The sequence below is a fragment of the Bos mutus genome, chromosome 26 (genome assembly GCF_027580195.1).
Source record: "Bos mutus isolate GX-2022 chromosome 26, NWIPB_WYAK_1.1, whole genome shotgun sequence".
In the NCBI taxonomy this organism is placed as follows: Eukaryota; Metazoa; Chordata; class Mammalia; order Artiodactyla; family Bovidae; genus Bos; species Bos mutus.
Window position 1 is genome coordinate 14200968 of NC_091642.1, and position 20106 is coordinate 14221073.

The window sequence follows — 20106 nt, forward strand, 5'->3', positions numbered from 1 at the left end:
AGGGAGGAGGGGTACCCACGTTCTCTGGGGAGCACAGCGAGGCCCCGCGAAGTGACCCCTTTTCTGAATGAAATTGAGCTGCCATTTTCATCTTCTTCCCAAATGTCAGCAGCGTTAGATCAGATTAGGAGCTAATCTCTTGCCAAAATTCATTTCCGAACAAGAGAGGTGGCTCTGGGCGGATGGAGGTTTGTTGTTTGTTTCGATATTCCTCCCCACACACCCTCTTTCCCTCCCTGTCACTGGGGTGCGGACGAGGGTAAAGGGGCGAATAGACCTCATGGAGGCCCCGAGGGGCCTAGGGGAGAACCCGAGGAGGATACAGCAGCAAGCCGGGCCGTGAAGGTGGGGCGGGGCGGGGAGGGCCGCCGCCCTGGCCCCGCGCCAGCAGTAGCGCCCTGCCGGAGCGTCTGTTCTCCGAGCGCTCGGATGGCTCCCGGGGTGCGCCCGGGGTCGTCCTTCCCGGCCGCGGAGGAAAGGAGCTGGAGCCAGAGCCGGCAGGGCCCAGGAGACCTGCGCTGAGAGGGCCTGGACGCCTGAGCCGCATCCTAGGTGCGAGACGGACCTCCCTCCCCAAACCCCGCCTCCCCGTCCCAAGCGACACTTCCTCCACCCAACTAGCCTCCCACCCTCTGGCCAGGGAGGTTAAAGGAAAAGGAAAGGCAATTGCAGCCTAAAGAGAACAAGAGGAAACGGAGGAAACAAACGCCCAAACGAACTGGTCAGTACCTTGCAGGAGGCCTCATTTGACAAGTGACCAGAATACAGCCGCTGGCCTGAATGCATAATTACCCCCAAGTGAAAATTCCCCATCTAATTTGATATTTGGTTCTTTGCAGAAGCTATAGCCTTCGTAAATAATATACAAAGTAAGAAACCTAATCCCGCCTGCTAGAATGTTTAATTCATCATTATGCGAGCTAATTGGAAGGTGATTATATGGTAATTGCTCATTAGTGGTGTATATTTATCGCTGTACCTTATGTCAAGGCCATGGGAATTGTGTAGAGTCTGTTCTCTCATTTCAAGGATCAGTTTCAGAAGCAGGAGCGAAGCAGGCAAGATCAAGTTCTTCCTGACGTCAGGGTCCAGCCTAGGGCTGTGGAGACCCGCGCTATATATAGGACCTAGAGCTAGCTGGGGGCAGGGGCGGCCTGGGGCCGGGCTGAGACCAGGAGCCGGGCAGCCAGACCACTGCCGGGCAAAGCAGGTCCTCGCCCGGGAAAGAGGAGAGGCGTGGGTTGGGGGCCCTGGATCATTTTCCAAACGCGACCCCATCCCCATTCCAGGCACCTCCCTGGCGCATCAGGTGTGTCTGGGTCTCTGGGCTTATGGTGGTAGAGGAGACCTTGCCCCTGCGCTCTCTGTAGGACTCTATGGCGGTGTGCAGTAGATGTGGGTTAGAGGGGGGACCAGGGAGGCTTGATTGGTCCACTGGGTGGGAGACAGGGAGAGGGAAGGTCAGGCTTGATTTAGAGCCAGGTAGAATTTGCAGTGGTGGAGACCCGGTCTTCCTCCGCTATCTGATCGCCTAACAGTTGGTCAATTCCCACCTCCTTGGCGGGCAAAAATATATTCTCTCAATCCCTTCACCCCAGTGAAACTGGGTGCAGGCGGGACGATAGTGCCAGCTTGGTGCCTAGAAGGGGGACCCAGAGCCGCTCGATGGCAGGCGGCTAGAGCAGGGCGAAAGAAGCAGGAAGAACGGCTGGGCGTGAGCCCAACTCAGTCCCAAAGCCAGTGCCTGCGCTGGGAACTTAGGAAAGGCAGGAAGGCAGGACTGAAAACCCGAAGGCGCGGAGAAAAGACGTGGAGACTAAGTCTGCATGCAGGTGGAGATGGGAGCAGAGACGAGTCCGTGGGTCTCCAGCAGCTCGGAGGATCCCGCGGGGGCTCTCGGAGACCCTGCCTCCAGCCGAGCATCCTCGCACGTGGGCGTGATCTTTGGCGCGCTCTGGCGCCCCCTCCGAGGAGTGCGACGCGCCTTTGCCCTACGCGGACCCCAGCCCGGAGCGCCAGGCACCCCTACTTGCAGTCCCGGCGAGGCCCTCCCAAGTTCCCCCAACCCCCTGCGGGGCAACAGGCACTAACGAACAAAAGGCCAATTAGACGCCGGGGCTCTGCTGATGAATGGACATTTCGCTTTCAAGCGTGGCACTGCCTCGGGTTTCCCGGAGTCTTGGGTCGCGCCAGGAGAAGCCACCTCCCAGAGCGGGGTCACGGTTGGGGTCAGCGGGTTCTCAAAACTCCCACTTCCCGCTCGCCGAGGGACGGGTTGGGGGACGTGAAGGCGGCGGCCGAGCGGCCGGCGCGGGAGCGGAGCTGCGGACCTGGCGCGCCCGCGGCCCCTCAACTCGGCCTTGGGGCACCGCCGCCCGCCAAACGCGGCAGGCCCCTCTCCCGCCCGGCCTGCCGCTGCCCGGAGGCGGCACCCACGTAAACCAAACGCTGATTGCCAGAATAAGAAAGGCCTGCCTGGAAAAATGCTCAGTTACCAAAAAACCCCCAGCTGTTTGCCAAACTTCGGGGCGAGTGGTGCGCTGCGGACACAATAACCAAACCCGAGCCTTCTCACTAGACATGCATGTCTAGATCCCGCAACACACAAGTGCCGCCATCACCCGGGACGCCACCCAAACACGGAGAAATGTTCCCGCGAGCCACACACACCGAGGTCATTCCCATCCTCCGAGATCCACAGCTATCGCGGGGCTCACGGCCACTCGACGCTAGCACACGAATCCACCCAAAACTGTGTTTCTACACCTTCCTGTCCGAACTCCATACAATCTGGACGCACAAGGAAAGCTGGCCACCTTGACACACTCAGATCTACACACACAGCACTGGCCTCTCCGGCCTCTTAACTCACGCAGTTAGCACAATTAGCACCTACACACCCTGACTTCACTCCTGGCTCAGACACACAAGCACAACTGTTTTACAGACCTAACTCATACACTCAACCTCTACAAAGTCACAAGCGCAGCCTCCCGCCCTAACTCACGTCCCCACCCTTATTCCGACTTGCAACTGCCCACAAGCAGGGAGCCCAGCCCAGATCCCCCCAACGGCGGCGCGGGGCCCCGGGCCAGGCCTCCGACCCGCCAGAGTTCCTCCCCACCCCCGCCCCCGCCCCAATGGGCCTGCGCGTCCGAGACTTTGTTTCCTGCGACTCGAGGCGGGGACGGGGAGGAGCCGAGGTTTCCAAGGCCGCGCGCAGGCCCGAGCCCCCTTTCTGCCGGGCCCGCTTGGCGCGGCTCTCTGCCTGCCACAATCCGCCCCTAGCACAAAAGTGGCCCGGCAGGTTCCGGGCCGCCGCCAAAGCTCCCGCTCCGGCTGCGCTTGGCTGCCAGAAACAGAGCTGGAGCGAGCCGGGGGTACCGGACACGCAAAACAAGAGGCAGAAGGGGATAACAGTCCGGAGGTCCCAGGCTTTTATCTCATGAGTTTTTGATGCCTTGAACGCAACCACCGCCCTCCCGCCCCAAACCTCTGCTTGCGCCTACCAGGCCCTTTGCCGCCCTGAGGAACTGGACCCCAAATGAGAAACGCGCGCCGAGCTCCTCTGTACCTCGCAGGAAGGAGAATGAGGTTGGGCACCCTTGCCTTGTACATTCCGTTTGACTCTTGGGGAAATATTAACGGAGAACCCATGCCTCTCGGCTCCCTAAACCCACTCAGCTCAGGTGAACGCACACAATTGACAAGAGAGCGGGTCATCGATCAGACGTGTAACCTACATTGCCATCCGGGATAACAGGCAGGACTCAAGGCAACATGCGTGCAGCTCCAGGTGTAGGGAGAAAAGCCGAACCTGACCCTGGATGCCCACTGAGCCCTGCCAGGGTTATCTAGGCCTGGTACCCATGAACCGCGAGGGAGGACACAGACCTGCAGCACACAGCTCCCACGCTCCCCTCCCCAAGGGGCTCCAGCCCAGCACGCGCGCACTGCGACGGGGACACGGGGACGCAGCCGCACAGCACACGCGCCCCGCACCCTGCCCCGCGCCCCGCGCCCAGATAGTCATCGTGGGATGGCATCTCGCAAATATTTATATTCCTCGGCGCCACGGCAGCCCGCGTCCACATTAGACCCTCTAATCCTGCCACTTTAAATAGATGAATTAATAAAGCAAACGAGCGGCTAATAAGCTGACTGTCCAGCCTTTTTGAGGCGGGGGAAGGACTCGAAAGTGCGCCAAATTTGTTTGCAGTGGATCAAGGCGAGCCGCCTCTGCTTCACTTTCTTTATCTTAATTCCGACTTGAAAAGATATAATTATCTAGTTTGAACAGAGCTGCTATCAAATCCTTCTTTGGGCCGGGAAGGGGGGCGTTGGAGTGGATTGCGGCTCTCTGAGCCGCTCCGTGCAGCCGGAGATAGCGCGTAATGAAGATGTGGAGGCCCGAGATACAAAGGGCATTAACCTCATTAGCATGAAACCTTTTCTTCTTACCATTGTGGGACCCTTTCAGCCGCCTAATCCCCCCTATTTTCAAAGCTTGGTTTGTAATAAAGCTTTTAGTTTTTTTTTTTTCAAAGCTAATAGTATTCTCTGATGATTTTATTGCAGTTACACTACATAGGACATTTACCAAAAAAATAATAATAATAAATCTTCATCACGCTCCCCCTTTTCTGGTACTTAAAAAAAAAAAGTATAGGCTTCTTGCAGAAATAAGCCTTTTGTCAAGATGGGAAATTTTCTTCAGGAAAGGCTAGTCTGAATTTTAACAGGTCTGTGCTCCGTATTTGAGGCGTTCTGGGCTTGAGGAAGTGGGTCGAAGGGAAAGGTAACTTGTTTAAAAGAAAGAGGTGCGGAGGTGCTGCAGCAGGGACTGCGAAGCACAGAAGACAGCTATTGGCCAGAGTCCCACTGTCCAAGTGGCTGGAATCCCCGACTGAGTCCCCAGGATACACAGGGCAGCACCTGTCCCCGTCTCCTGAAGCACACCCCTCTTCTGAATTAGCCCCTTCTGGCCCAGCATCCTCAGAGCCGAGTCTCCGCCAGTCCACCCACACCTTTCCAGGAAGTCTGTGTGGAAATGCCCCTACAAACAGCCAGAGTTCTCCAGAGAAACAGAGAGGGAGAAAGGGGGTGAGAAAGGCAGAGATAAAAGGGGAAAAAAAGAGAGAGAGAGACCAAGAATGAAATCTACTTTAGAAGAGAGGAAGGGAGGGGAAAAAAAAGAAAGAAAAATTTCCATAGTGCCCTATAGTCCCCACACGTGCACAGAATGTCTAATCTTAACTTTTCAAGGCAGGATGTTAACAAAGCTTGTATTTTTGCCCTGCATTGTAACTTGGCCTTATCACAGTGTAAAGGGTGGGGAGATTGTCCTAAATTATGTCCAGGCAGCCCCCCTGGATCCGTGGATTAAGAGATTAAAGGAGACCACTGGGCAAGGCCTCCTCTTTCCCCTTCATATTCCTGGTATGATAATTGCTTAAACTGATTTGCACTTTCACAAAAGCTCGCAGGACGCTTTGTAGCTCGAACAGAACAGACGAGGTTTCTCTATCAATGGAAATAAAACTGATTAATGCAGCCTATCAGGATAAGAAGCAAATGAAGCATGCAAAAACAACCTCGTACCCCCAGAAGGGGGAAGGAGGTGGGGGGAGCTAAGTTTCCTCCAAGACTGGTTACAACTTTTTCTTTACTGTTAAAATTGAGAGTTGAAGGTTTCTCAGAATGCTTGCCTTATAAGGCTGCTGAGGCCCTTGGGCTCATCTCATCACCTTTAGCAGATTGGGGCTGGAGAGAGGAAGTAAAGAAGAGAGGGAGGGAGGAGAGAAGGAAGGAAGAGAAGGAGGAAGAAAAAGAGAGGGAGAAGAGACATATTTCAGGGGTTTGAGGTCAGAAACACATTTTAAACATACTAGGATTCTGATTCTGCTAAGTGTTTTCCCTAATCCTAGGGGAATATTCTTCAGTGCATAGCTACATGTCTAGTTTTTGTTTTTTTTTTTTTTAAATAACTAGAGGTTAAGAGCAGTAAGCATGTTTAACCTGAAATTCAAATTAAACTCCTTCTTTAGGCCGTGCAATGGGCAAAGGTCTGGATGGAAAACTTTTCTTCCATCTCTTTTCTGAAGGACTTAAGTTTTCCTAATCCTCTCCCTTTTCCACCCTCTTCTCTCTTTAAAATGCCCAAGAATCCATCAGTCTGGCCCTTTTGTGGGTGGTGAGCCTGTGCTTCTTGAGCCTAGTTGGGGAAGGACCACACTCAAATTAAAAAGATGCTTTAAAAAAAAAATCACTTCAATTTCCCAAGACGACTACTCTGAGGGCATATTGATAAATCTTTATTGACAAAATATTGACATTGACATACTTCTTGGAAGTATATAGTGTGTTAGAATTCTAACAAATTAACACAAAACACAAAAATATTTACATTCTGGTATAGAAGACATTAAGGAAGCATTTGTCACTCTCTTTAGTAAGTCTATGATCTTGAAATAGAAACTCAGTGCTTGAAAACTTGCCGCAGTGTCCTTGGCCACACTTAACATCATCCCCGCTAACTACAGTCCTTCAGTTTTTGCAATATATAGATTTAAAGTTTGGAATGGCCTTTACGGCAAATGGTTGAACTCAGCCAATATCTTCAATGACTAAAAGGAGAAGTTTACTTCGTGGTTTTAAGCCTCGGCATGTTAGGAAAGGGAATGTCCAAGAAATAGAATTTAGATTTTTTGTTGTTTCTTTTCCCAGAACAAGTTCTGACTCCTCTTATGGGCACCCTCCCCCTCCACCCCCAGCCCCCCATCCTGTTCCCCATTTCTCTGAAAGAGGACCACTATTGCTGAGCCTACCTCATTTAGCTTTCACAATCACTTTGACATCAGAAGGTATCAAAAAGTGTTTACAGACTGCACGTTTCTTGAAAAAAAAATCAAAATAAAAACACACAGAACCTGTTTTTAAAAGGAAAAGAAAATTACAATTCATTTTCTGTCTTTAGACACCATTCGCCCAACAACTGCTACATGCAATTCAAGTTTTTGAACAGGTGTGGGATGGGGCTGGATATGGAATCTCGATTATTACTCATTATTTTTAAAGATTTGGGGGAAAAAAACACTTCGAAGGGCAAAATTTAAAAGTCCTGTGCCTGGTTGGGTTTTTTTTTTTTTATCATCACCATTATCATCATCATTTTAAAAAAAAAAATCGGACTGCGATAAACGGAATACCTGCCAATCATCTTGTCTCGCTGGTTTGGCGTTTGACTGACAGCTCCCCTTGTCAGAGCGCCTTCGGCTTTGCCACCTTAGGACCTCTCTCTCTCTCTCTTTCTGCCTCACTCACTCACTCAGCTGCCTCTTTAGACAAGGGTAGCGTGTTCATCAAGGAGCCTCCCGTCTTCTGCCATCGAGGCGCGGCCTCGGATGAGGACCCTGGTTCTGCCGCCCGTCTACGTCGCGCCGCGGCTCCTCTCTCTGACTCCCTGTCCCCTTCTCCGTGAATGTGTGTGTGCGGTTGTTTTTGTTTTGTAGGGTTTTTGTTTTTTTTTTTTTTTTTTTTTCGTCTTCCCCTCCTCTCCCTGTCTCTGTTTTGCTCTGTGATGTCCGTTTCGGTGGGGTTCTGTCTGTGTTTTTAATCGTCTGAGGTCACATCTATTTCCTCGGGACTCGCCTGCTTTGTGGCGATCCTCCACCGGTTAATATGGTGCGTCCCTTTTTTCTTTTGTTGCGAATCTGAGCCTTCTTCCTCCAGCTTCTGCCTTTTGAACTTCGTCCTGCGGTTCTGAAACCATACTTTTACCTGCAGGAGAGGCAGAGAGGGCGCGTTAGTATTCCTGCACAGCGCCCTCCTACCTCCTCCTCTATTGCCTGGCCAGACCCTGGGCTGAGACTACAAAAGTCCAGTGTCCCGGGCCGCGCATCCTGTTAACCGGCACCCACACCCCGCTACAGCCTTCCCTTGGGGAACAGAGCTCCTGTTGCCGGGCCCGGGGAAGCCTGATCCCGGCCCTTCTGAGCCCTCCTGGTGAAACCTTTCCCCTGGCCCCGCCGGCTCCGCGTGCTCGGTGCCCCTTTTAGCTTCAGCCAACTCAGGACACCCACATCCCCTTTGAGTGCAAAAGCCTGCCAAACATTGGGAAGCCCTTATAAAATAATAAGTAAAGGAAAATTAATAGGTCCCTGACTCTCTCTACCTAACCAGTGCCGCAAACAGTTGATTCCCGCTGCTGGGCCCAATGTGCTTTCTATTTTCTGCCGGTTTCCGCAGCCACTGTCTAAATATAGTGCCTCCTCTGCAAGGCCTGGGCCCTGGGGTAGGCAGTCAGGATTTGCCTGCGCTTCCTCCTCTGTGCCCAGGACTCTTGCAGGTGAGCAGGAGCGGTTGTGGCAGACAGTCGGGGGTGGGGGTTTAGGGGGAAAACCAGGGGGGACGGTGGGGGTACAGAGCCCTGGGGACTAACCCAGCTGAATCTTTTCAGCTCGGAAAAGAGGCTCTAAAGTGAAAGCTTCCGCAAGACCGTGGGATAGAGGGGAAGTAAAAGGAAAACCGAGAAAGATAAGGGAAGAGCCCCCTCTGTCCTCTTCTTGACCAGCTCCAGGGCAGGCCAGGGCCAAACTCCCACCCCATCGCATCACTTCCCACCAGGGCGGGGCTGGCGGCCTGGCCTCCCCAGAGGGCAGCTAGTAGTCTGGGGAGCACTTATGTGGGACTGGGTTGCACCGGTCCCTGGGGGAGATTGGTGATGGGTCCCTATACACTGACCAGACCAGACAGTGGCACTGCCCAAGCTTCTCAGCAGCGAGGGAGAGGTGAGGAAAATGGTGTTGACTGCACCTTCCACGGCCCCGGGTCTGTCCCCACTCTGCTGGCAGTACCCCCAGGCCCCTGAAGTCCGCTGGGCTTTCTCCTTTGAGTCGGCAGGCCCAGGTCCCGGCTTGCTCTCCCCGAATGCCCCCAGTCCCCCAAAGTGTTCCCATGAAAAAGCTGAGCTGGAACAAGGCTGAGTTTAATTTGCTTTGAGTTTGCTAATTGAGGGGGAGGACGATTCATTTCTCCCCGGCGCTCGCCCAAGGCGCGCGTCGGTGCGCTCGGGGCTTGACACGCACACAAAGACTCCAGGCAGCGTGGGCAGCGAGGCGGACAAAGACCACCGCCGCCTCGGCTATCCAGGAGAAATCAGCCGGGCGCGCCTTGTGCCGGGCCCCGCACCAACCCGCGAGGCCCTCTTCGGTTTTGTCTGGGGGAACGTTTTAAAACAAAAGCCTCGACCTCTTTGCGCCTCCCGGGAAAAGTGTTACAACTTAATCTGCCCGAAAATGTTACTGTTTGCCGGGAACTTTGACCCCGCCCTGCGGCTCCGCGTACAGTGGCGCCTACTGTAGCCCGAAACCACCTCCCCAACCCCGGGGCAGGCCGGAGCCTGGCCCGCCGGGGGACCCTGTTGCGCAGCAAGGGTCTACCCCCTGAGGCAGCCCCTCTCCGCAGCCTCCTGGCTCAGTTTCTCCGATTTAGGGACGCACCCAGGATGCCTGGCTCGATGGCCTGACTCTCCTGTCCCCTCAAGGGGAGTAACTGGGAGCTGTCCGTGTGAGCCGTGAGCCTCTGGCAGCACGGACCTCGCTCTTAACCCACTCCCAGCCCTCTCTTCCCAGCCTCGAGCCCCAAACGCTCCTACACCTCTTCCTGGCTCCAGCCGTGCCCGCAGACTCGCACCGAAAGTCTCATCAAAAGTGCAGAGGTGTCTCACCCAGGAGCTGCGAGTCCAGCCCGGCCCTACAGAAAAAGCAACTCAGCCGGTCCCCCTCACTCCTCGGAACCTCCACCGGGTCGGCTCCGACAGTCCGGTGCTGGAGCCCAAGGAAACCAAGAGCCCCTCAAAACTTACACATCTTGAGCCCAGGGCGTGGGAGTAACTCCCGGCCTATTGGCGGAAGGCCCTCTGTCCAGGGATCGGGGATGCGGTGGCCGCGCCAGGGCCCGCTCACCTGAGTTTCCGTGAGGCTGAGGCTGTGCGCCAACTGCTTCCTCTCGGCGCCCACCACGTAGTGATTCTTCTCGAAGGCGTGTTCCAGCCTCAGAAGCTGGGACGGGGAAAAGGCGGTGCGGATCCGCTTCGGCTTTCGGGCCAGGGCGTTGTGCAAAAGGAAGCTCTCCGGGCTTGCGTCGTTCCCTGCGGGGAACACAGCAGAAGTCCTGTTAGAGGTGGCCGTCCTAACCCGGGCCGCGCGCTTCTCCGGAGCCGGGCTGACCTGGCAGCGAGCTCAAGGCCTTCGCGGACGTACCCGGTGCGGCTTGGCCCAGAGGGGGCCGGGCCCCTCCAGACGCGCGAAGGGAACGCCGGTCCAGCCGCCTGGCCCTGTCCGCTGGGCCCGGACCTGAGCGGCTGCCACCCAGCAGTTGTCCTAGGCGGGCTTTGCAGACCCCCAGGCGCCGCGGGCCTCACCACCTCCGCGCCGGGCACCCGGGGATCGAGGAGGGGGCAGCAAGGCCGGATCCGGGGATTGGCGCCCTGGACCCAAAGAAACGGCTTTCTTTTTTTTCTCATCTCGGAGAAAAGTTTGCCCCCGGGGATGAGGGGCGGAGAGGTGATGAGCCGCTATCTAAAGTTTTCTCCGGTACGTATTTTCAAAGTCTTTATCCTCCGGAAAAGCGCAGAGGCCGGGCGTGTCGTTGCAGCCCGGGCTTCAGAGAAATCTCTCCGGCGGGTGCGCAGGGTTTCTGCTGCCGCTGCCTCCCCGAGGTCCCGGCTTCCCCGCTGCCCTGCTCCGGAGAACTAGGAGACGCGAGCGAAGGCATCGTAACCCGGGGGGGGTACGGAGCCGCGGGCACCTTTTAGGACTGTTCGCGGCCCCGAAGATCCCAGCTACTCCGAGTCTGGTGTGAGGACCAAGACCGTGGCTGCTGGAAAATGAGGAAAGGGAGCCCTAAACTTTGCAAGCAGAGCCAGTTTCAGGTCCACTCACTGGGGTGGGAAATCGATTCACCAAAAACCCAAAGAAAAACAAACCGACAGTTCGGGGGGATGGAGGCAAATTCGGTCTGGGAATAAGGGTAAAACGTTGTTTTTGTTTGGTTTGGTTTTTGAAATTAAGGAAGGGGGGGGCGTCTACCCGACTTTAGGCGCTGGCAGGAATGCAAAGGGTTAACAAATGGACAAGCCGCCGAGTATTGATCGGCTGCCTCCGGAGGTAGGTCTTTTCCCCGCTCGGATCGCCAAACTAATTACTTGTCCCGTTTACCGGAGTTTTAACTTTCCTCCTACCCTCCACCCAGAGAAAAAAAAAAATCCAAAAAAAAACAGCAAGAAAGGAAAACACCCAAACAGATTTCCTCTAGCCCATCTTCCGACCCGGTTCATTTCTTTTAAAAGAAAAACAAAAACAAAAATCAGTCCGAACCTGCTTTCCCGCCGTGGCGGCTCGGCTCCGGAATTGAACAGGTCACCGCGAGAGTGCCGAGCCTCGGAGAGGTTCCTACCCGCGCGGGTTCCCGCCCCTCCCCAGCCTCCGAAATAAGCAGGATCAAACAACCCCCCCAGACTTTGCTCCGGGGGCGTAAGGGTCTCTTCGCTGCCAGAAGAGGGTCAGAGACCGAGACGTCGCAGGTCTAGGAGACAGGGGCGCGGAGTGGGTGGCGAACACGTAGTGGAAGGCGAACCTGGGGCCGGCCCTTGCCTGCGCCCCTCGGAGCCAGGGTGGCGAGAGCATAGCCCAGGAGACGGAGAGCCTGGGCACCCCGCGGGCCATGGATTCCTCGGTGGCCAGCACTCGGAGCAGGCTAAGACAGCCCGCCTTGAGAGCATTCGGAGGCAACTCCTCTGCGTCCCTCCTTAAAGGGTCAAGCGGCCGCAGGCCAGCCCCCAAACTGGCCGCAGCTCGGAGACTGGGGACCAACACCAAGCCCGACTCCTCGCCGCCCAGTTTCCAGACGCAGCGAGCGGGCGGTCGAGCCGGAAAAACCTCCATCCAGGCCTCGCCGGGCGCCCACCCGGAGCAGGCCGAGGGCAGCGCAGGATGCAGCGCTCCGCGGCCCCGCGACGTGGCACGTACCTTGGAAGCGGTGGCCCAGATATCGATAGCGATGGATGAGCCAGGGGTAGAAGGTGGACGGGTCCCGCTGCTGCGAGGCGAAGAGGGGGTGTGGCGAGTGCGAGGAGGGCAGGGGGTGGGCGGCCAAGGCGTGCGGCGGCGGCACCGGGTGCACTGGCACGGCCGGGTTGGGCGGGTGCGAGACCGCCTCGGCGAACACCAAGTCCGGGTTGGAGTAGACGCCCCTGCCGGCGGCAGCGGCGGCGGCGGCCGAGTGGAAGCCGTTGAGGAACGGGTTTATGGGGCTGGAGTTGGCGTAGCTGAGCGCCGCGGGACGGATGGGATCCTCGGAGCGCGAGGCGGGCAGGGGACTGTCCTTGGCCACCAGCGACTCGATGGTGAAGCAGCGCTTGGGCGCCGGCTGGAACATGCTGCGCCAAGGAGCGGGCGCCCGGGGCTCCCGGCTCCCGGCGACCGCGGCGCGCTGCCTCCGCCGCCCGCTGCCCGCTGCCCGCGGCGAGAACGGACGAGAATTGGGGACTTGTTGGGTGGGGGTGGGGGTGGGGGGAGGAAAGGGAGAAAGAAAGGAAAGGAAAGGAAAAAGGAAAGGAGGGGGGAGGGGGAGGGAGAGGCAACGCCGAGGATCCCGAGAATCTTGCACCAAACGCGCCCAACCTGGAGAGAGGGGGAGAAATCCTTCCAGAAGAATTTGCAGGCGTGGATTGGGGTAATTTTTTTTTTTTTTTTTTTTTTTTTTTTTGGCGAGATGGCGTGGGGGGGGGTCGAAGTTAGAGGCGGAGTGGGGGGGGGTAGTTTCTCGGGGGAGGCAAAAAAAAGTTTTCTCTCTTCTGCAAAAGGCGGGCAGGGCGCCCTAAGTCCAAGGACAATCCATGGAAGTGTTCGCTTCTTCACAAGTTGTGCAAACGATTTGTTAGTTCATGAGCCTAATTAGTGCGGGGATCACATAAACAGCTTCCTCCGAAGCCTGGTAAATGGCTTGATGATTGGTCGCTATTACTCGCCCTGAGGTGGAAGGGGGGAGACTCTTTAAAGTGCGTCAGAGGGAGGCGAGCGCCTGGGAACCCGGAGGCCTGGATCCGGGCCGAGAGTGGAACGGAGTCGCCGCCGTTGCCGCGGCAGTGCCTCCTGCGCCCGCCGGGCCGCCCGGCCTCTCGGCGCCGTCGCCCCGCGCCCCCAGCTCACTCGCTCCCGCGGCGCCGCAGCGGCTTCTTCTCCTCCTCTTTCGCCTCCTCCTCTTCCTTCGCTTTTTCTCCTCCTCCTCCTCTTCCTCCTTCTCCTCCTCCAGTTCTCCCTCCTCCTCTTTCCCCACCTCCTCCCCCTCGGCCACCGCCTCCTCTCCACCACCATCACTCCCTCCGGGGCACCCCGGTCTCTGCAGAGCCCCCGGTCGGCGCCGTCTCCTCTGTGGCCCCCTGGATTCCCCAGCCTGCCGAGCCCGGGCTTGGGGGTACAGACGGACGCGCGGACACTACAGATTCCTCGCGCCCAGCGCTTCCGCGCTGCTGCCCTCCGCAGCCCCGCGTCTGGGGAGCTGGAATCGCCACGGGAGCCCTCGAGGGTAAGCGGGCAAGGGTGGGTTCCCGGCGAGGGTTAATGGAGCTGTTCGGTCAGCTATACTCCCGGCGATTTCCTAGGTGAGGAGGGAGCCTGGCGTGAAGGGGTGCTAGGTCGTCCAACCGCGCGTAGCCTCGAGGTCTCAGGGTCGCTGATCTGTCCATCCTTGACGCGGCTCGTTCTTTTTCAAGTTGAGACCGGAGTGGATGACCCTGCGGGGACGGTGGGCGCTTCCAACTTCCCCACAGGGTCTCGATTTTCCTTTCCGGGAAGGGGCTCATCTCCTTCCCCCAAAAGCTCCTTCTGCAATATCTGGGACTAGGGGTCCAAGGTCAAGGGAGAGGCTGATGTGCTGTTACTATTACCATTAGGTTGTCGTTATTATTTTTGTCAGTGTTGTTGTCATTATTATTATTTATTGTCACTATTTCTATTATTATTCTGCCATCTGTCGTCCCAGGGGCGGGTTGCTGTGCAAACCCCGGGCTTACAATTAGGGAGTGCAGATCGTTTCTCCAGTCCCAGGCCGTGTCCGCATTTTCGAGCTTGCCTTCGGTTTTGGGATGATTTTAGGGCCGAGTTCCCTCGTCCCCATTGGCTCACGCAGCAGCATAATTATGATCACATCCCCCAGGCTGCTGGCGCTGCTCTCTGTTTATTGGTGGTTAAAGATCTATTATCTATTCATCAGCCGCCTCTTTTTCTCTCTCTCTTTTTTTTCTTTTTGCCAATTACATTCTTCTAAAGTGAAGTACCAGCAGGTATTTTGCACGTTTACAATTAATGATTAAAAAAAAAAAACTGGCATCCTTTAAATCTCTTACTTGGCGGCCCATGTCATTTTGCTTAAGGACGAAGAAATGCCTGTGTTTGGTGATGAGGTTGCCGTGAGACTGAAAAAATGTCGATTGGGAGGGGGAGAAAAGGGAAGTCCTGTAAGTCAGGCTGCACCGCCCCTAGATTCATCAGTCGTAAGTCCCCAGGTCTGGGAACATGTTCCCCTGTGTTGCCAGCTATCTGTTCCCTGCCCTGGGGTCACCCCTGATCCTCTGTGGATTCATCTACTGTGTATTTATGTTCATGTCAATTTCTCTTTATTCCAGGCATAGTCTGTATTGGGGGTGCAGTGAGAGGAGGGTCCAAAAACCCCTTTTGGAAAACACTCTAGGCGAGAGAGGGGTTAGGAGTGTGTTTTCTGGGGTTGTCCGGGCACCTGGCCTTAGGGAGGACCCAGCAGAGATCATGATGCTGCTTCCTCCCAACCTTCCCAGGGCATATACATACACATATTCACACACAAGACAGTCTTGGGCCTCAGCTTTGTGTTCATGTCCCAAGAAGCCTGCCCCTGCCTCAGACTTCAGCTCTCTTATGCCAGTTATGGGCAAGGCTCTCGGCTGGGTTTTCACTCTTAGCAGTTTCTCTCCACCTTGCTTTGTGGCATCCCCCCATCCTTTCCTACAAGCCCAAGGAAACAGGGTGCTTGATCCAGCCTTTTGGGATGGGGTGTATTTTGGATACTATCTCCCTGGGTCCTAAACCACAGACCACCAAAAATATCATCTCCAGTTCAGAAAACCTTCCTTCACTTAGGCTGTAGGGATACAAGCCCCATTGTGCCCAGGCCAACAGAGAGCCTGAAGCCACAAGGAAAACTGGAAGTTTTTGGGCTGCACTAGCCAGCCAGTCTGGGGTAGAAGTAGAGGTCAGCCTTCTGTTCCCAGAAAGAAGCACCCAGTTTAGGTGGGTTGTAGATCCCCAATCCTGGAGTCGATGGGAGAGGACCCCATTCTGCACAGAAACATCTCCAGGAGGGCTGGAGGTTCAGATTCGCCTGCAGACCAGACCTGTCAAACTCGGCCTTAGGCTCCAAATGGAAACTGGGGGTACTAAAAGCCCCACCCTGTCTGCAGGCAGGGAACGGCCATTCGTAGCACAGTCAATATTAGTGATCTTAGCTGAGGGGAATAGCAGGACACGATCTTGAAGGCCAAGGGCCTCCACTCAATGTCTGGGCAGAGGGGTGAAGCCATCTCTCCTAAACTCTCAGGCTAAGCACTCAAGTGTTACCGCTACCACCTTAAACGCTTTCCCCTGCTTTGGTCAAGATGTGTCCAGAAAGTGTCCTAACGAAGTGAGTGGTCTGGAGCCCAGACCCCCAGCCTCCCTCCCAAAGTAGGATCAGGGCAGAGGGCCCAGGCTTCTCCCAGCCTACAACAAGAAACAGGCCACCGGCCTCATGCAAACTGCCCTGAAGGGGTCTGGCTTTACCCCCAGAGGGATCTAGTTATCGGCAGGTGGGTGAGGCCGAGAGAATCTCCTATCGGCCTTCTTGGCAGCAGCAGGACAAGCCAGTTCCTCTGCCCCTGTTTCCTGCTGGCCCCATGCCTTTCCTGGGCCCCCGTGAGGACGAAGCGGGTTTCCAGTGAGTGGGGGGCCTCACTCGGAAGTCCTGGAAGGGGAAAGTGATCTATGCTAATTCATGCTCCAGGACCGGGAAGCTTGGAAGAGATGGCGCTGCCAGCCTCGACGTGCAGGGGAATTAACTAGGAGAGTAACTCATTAACCAGGCTGGCGGTGGAGGCGCATCAAGTCGCTGGGCACCCTAGTCTGTCTGGACCCGGAGCCTAAGCTGCCCCTAGACTCCGTTCCCTGGACCCAGAGGCTGCTGTTCTCTTTACGTGTGGCTTCCCCAGCCTTGCCGAATTTGGCCTCTCTTTGTTCCTCACCCTTTCTGGAAGGGTGGGTGTTGGCCTAAGTACCGGTGCGAGCAGTGGAGAGTGTTGGGGGGGTGGGGGAGGTGGGGATTTCGGAGGCTTTTCCCTTCCACACCCCCAGCCGCTGAGGGTTGAGCTCAGTAGATTTAGGAGGCTACACTGTGCAGGTAGCTGATCTGGCAGGCACATGATGAAAGTTCAAGTCACTGATCTGTCCCTTACTAACTGAGCGATCTTAGGCAACACCACCACCTCTCCCAGACTCCATTTTGTCATCTGTTAAAATCATGGCCAATGCTGCCTGCAAGGCTGTAGAGGGAGTGATAGAACCCCTCTACCTCCTGATCATGGCAGGCAGTTATACATCTGTGTGTGTGTTTTAAAAACTCAGAATTGTGCACAACAAAGGATGAGTTTTACTGTATGTAAGTTACACCTTAGTAAACCTGCCCCCACCCCCGAACCTCCCAAAGCCAGACCTGGATGATCTTAGGCAAAGTTACCTAACCTCTCAGTGCCTGTTACATCTTGGCTCTTGAGATTGCTCAGTGATAAACCTAGCTGATTGTCCAAGATAAGCCCAGCAAAGTGCTTAGTGTCTAGCATGTAATGAATGAGCTGTAATAAAGGTAGTCCCTGTCTTTGATATTGCTGTTATCAAAGCAAGGTTCCCCTCCAAGGCTTCTCACTGGGCTTCAAGACTGAACAATAAAGTTGTACAAACATAAGCTACTGCTCACCTCATGCTCCTGACATGTTCTCCTCCACCTTCTCCTAAAGGCCAGGGACTTCTTTAAGGGGACGCTGGGGGTGAGAGAGGCTTGCATTTTTGGCTAGGGAGACATCAAAGGGCAGCGATTTCTGGTCCTCTCTCCCATACCATCTGCTCTGAGTTTCCCAGCAGACCCCCTACCTTTGGAGGAGCAAACAGCAGTGCTTTTCCCTCCCCAGGCTCCTGCCAGGCCTGTTTGACAACTGGGGTGGATGCATAGCTTCCTGCAACCCAGGATGGACGCCAGGTGCTGCCTGGGCCACTACCTGTTTGACCTTCACCTTCTTGAGCCTTGGTTTTCTTTCTGAAAAGGAAATTTAGGATTATTATTATTAGTTGTTTGAGAGGAGTAAGTGAGCTAATGCTTGGCACAGTTGTTTTTGTTCAGTTGCTAAGTCCTGTCCGACTCTTTGCGACCCGGTGGACTGCATCACTCCAGGCTTCTCTGTCCATCACCATCTCCCTGAGTTTACTCAAACTCATGTCCATTGAGTCAGTGTCCATTGAGGCAGTGATGCCATCCAACCATCTCATCCTCTGTCGCCCCCTTCTCCTCTTGCCCTCAATTGTCCCCAGCATCGGGGTCTTTTTTTTTTTACCGTTTATCAAATGTTAATGTCAGGCGATGGCTTTGTACCTGCGGCACTCCACTAAACGCGGCAGTTAGGAGCCTCCAGGTGAGCGGTACCAGCTGTACCATGAGGCTGCACTGTGGGCCCGCCTAGCAGCGCGGGAAGCGCGGATGTCGATAGAGGGGAAGCCGCTTCCTGGGACCAAAGCATGAGAAAGGTGTCCGGGATGGCTTGAGAAAGGTGTCCGGGATGGGGAGATCCTTGGGACCCGGCTAAGAATTCCTTCAACCTACTGTGATTCCCAGCCACCCGGCCTCTCCAAATGCGTAGGACGGCGGTGGGACAACGAAGAAAACAATTAATATCCTAGAAACATTTCTTAAAATTGTTACTACGGCAAATCCCTTTCTGCTGTCCTCTCTAGAGGCCGTTCGCTGGGCTGGCGCAGCGGCCTGGGGCGGGTATCCGCGTGCGCGCAGCGGCGCCTAGTGGCGAGGGCCGGGCGCTAGTCGCATCCCCGCCGGCGGCTGAGCCCCTGTGTGCCCCACTGCCAAGATTTTTCCCGCGACCGCAGCCTGAGCCGGGAGAGAACGTCAAAGTTGGCTCAGAGAAAGAGAGGGCAGCTTGGAAATCCGTCTCTCCTCCCTCCATCAGCTCGCGTTTTCAAAGTTCACCACCCACGCTTGAATTCCAGCTTCACCCCAGTGGGGCTTCTTTCGGAAGGGTGCAAAGAAGAAGAGCGAGCGGGTAGTGCTCCAGAAAGGACGGCGAGGCCCCAATCACCTGTTGTCGGGGCGATACCAAGCAGATGAGACCACGATTTCATGCGTCAGGTCCTCTCTCCTGCGGCCTGACCACGGTGGCTCAGAATGGGCCCATGCCGACTTGCGCTGGCCTGGCCTGGGGTAGAGTCGAGAGGGCTTTCCCGTGCGGTTCTCTCCCGTGGGGGTCTCGCGTGCGGCTCTCCTAACTTCACGCCCCCTCGCGGCCGGCCGAGAACGCCCCAGACAAGGGTCCCGATGGTTATTGCTGGGGTAGTGGTTGATCACCCAGTCGGATAGGGCGGCCGTGGTGACTGGCCGCTTTCTCTGAGAGCCCTTATCTGTCCCAGGGCAAGTCGGCTCCTCCAAGAGATGAAGTCCTGGAATCCGAGCGGGGTTCGTTGGAAACCGGTGTGTAACTGTTCAAGGCGTCCACTGAGGGGGGGCGGGGACCGAGCCTTCCCAGGAGGGTTGGACCCAGGTCCAGGCTTCTGCAGCCCCAGACGACTGCAGGAAACACCCTATCTTTCTCCAGCAGTTAGGAGGAGGCTGCCAGCATCTGGGTCTCGGAGAGCCATCCCTTTTGAGAGCCAGCGTTTCAGGAGCCAGAAACTCCGCACTGATGCAGAAAGTTCAGGACCTGACCGTCGAGTTTACCTCCTTCACGACGCTGAAACTCGTCAATCTCTTAACACACAGGCTGTCCCTTTTCACTATTGAAAGCAAAGAAACAGATCAAAGGAAGTTTCGGTTTCTCTCTCCCTTGGCTACCTTCAAATGAAAGTCTAAAACCCAAGCAAGGATAGGCGTGGGGGCAGACTGACGGCGCAGGAATTAAGGAACTTGGACGCTTTTGCTCAGGTGACTGCCCGGTCAGCAGTGGAAACAGCTCCCTCTCCCCTGCCCTCTCCCCGCTGGTGGGTGTCTAGAGTTGTTGTTCTCCCCTCCAACAGTCCCAAAAGCTTTGGATTCATTGGGCCTCCAGGTCACTGACTATTGCAGGAGCTGCCTGCGGCCGAATAAGGTGACCTGCAGCACAGGGTCACAGGACCAGCACGGGCAGCGGGGAACTCATCTGCTGACTCTTACGCTACTTTCTCTGCCGTCTTTTCGTTTCAGACTCTGCTCTTGACACCCCTCATGGGCCTTGTAACTTTAAGTGGGGCCCAGTCCTTTAAGGACATCCTTCGGGGTGTCAGTGGCAATCCACTTTCAAACCTAGGGACAGTTTCTGAAATGCTGGTGGGCCGCTGGGCCCTCTCTCAGGAACTTGTCTCCTCTTTTTGTACTTCCTTGTTTTCTGGGCTCTGGGGGCTGGACTAGGGCTTAGAAAGATCATGGCTGTTGGAAGAAAGAAAGAAACTGGAGGCTTTTTCTCTTAGACAATGCAGCTCTCCAAGAAACCCTGGGAGGATATTGGGGAAGACTTAGAAGGGCAATTCCTCTCCCTGTAACGAATTTTAGCTTTTAAAGGCATGTTTGTGCACACTCAGTTCTCAGTGAACCTCGTCCTCTGGTATAGAAGGAGTCATGATACCCATTTTCCAGATGAGAAAGTTAAGGCTCAGAGAGGTCATCTGCAAGGAGCCTTGAGGCCGGGTTCCTTCCGCTTCCAGCTCCCCAGCGTCCAACGTCAATGCATTCAAGCCAATGAGAAATGGCAGTGAAGACGCGGCAGGCTGACCGGACACGATGCGAAGC

General features: G+C 55.6%; 2 protein-coding genes across 3 annotated transcripts in view; one reads left to right on the forward strand and one right to left on the reverse strand.

Annotated features, from left to right (window-relative positions):
* Positions 1 to 7513: 7513 nt before the first annotated feature.
* On the reverse strand, positions 7514 to 12573 carry EMX2 (empty spiracles homeobox 2). 2 transcript variants are annotated; one of them, XM_005899385.3, is made up of 3 exons: positions 12030 to 12573; positions 9966 to 10150; positions 7514 to 7779 (listed from the first exon to the last, which is right to left on the reverse strand). In XM_005899385.3, the coding sequence occupies exons 1-3, from the start codon at positions 12436 to 12438 to the stop codon at positions 7612 to 7614; spliced, it is 762 nt and encodes a 253-aa protein (XP_005899447.2). In that variant the 5' UTR covers positions 12439 to 12573; the 3' UTR covers positions 7514 to 7611. The 2 variants fall into 2 exon arrangements, with proteins under 2 accessions (XP_005899447.2, XP_070219587.1); XM_070363486.1 differs by lacking the exon at positions 9966 to 10150.
* The window catches only part of LOC138985808 (uncharacterized), a 34047-nt gene continuing 26377 nt past the window's right edge, over positions 12437 to 20106 (forward strand). The window contains exons 1-2 of the mRNA XM_070363603.1: positions 12437 to 12556; positions 13072 to 13587. Of these exons, the coding sequence (XP_070219704.1) occupies positions 12437 to 12556; positions 13072 to 13587 (636 nt within the window). The remainder of the gene's footprint in view (positions 12557 to 13071; positions 13588 to 20106) is intronic.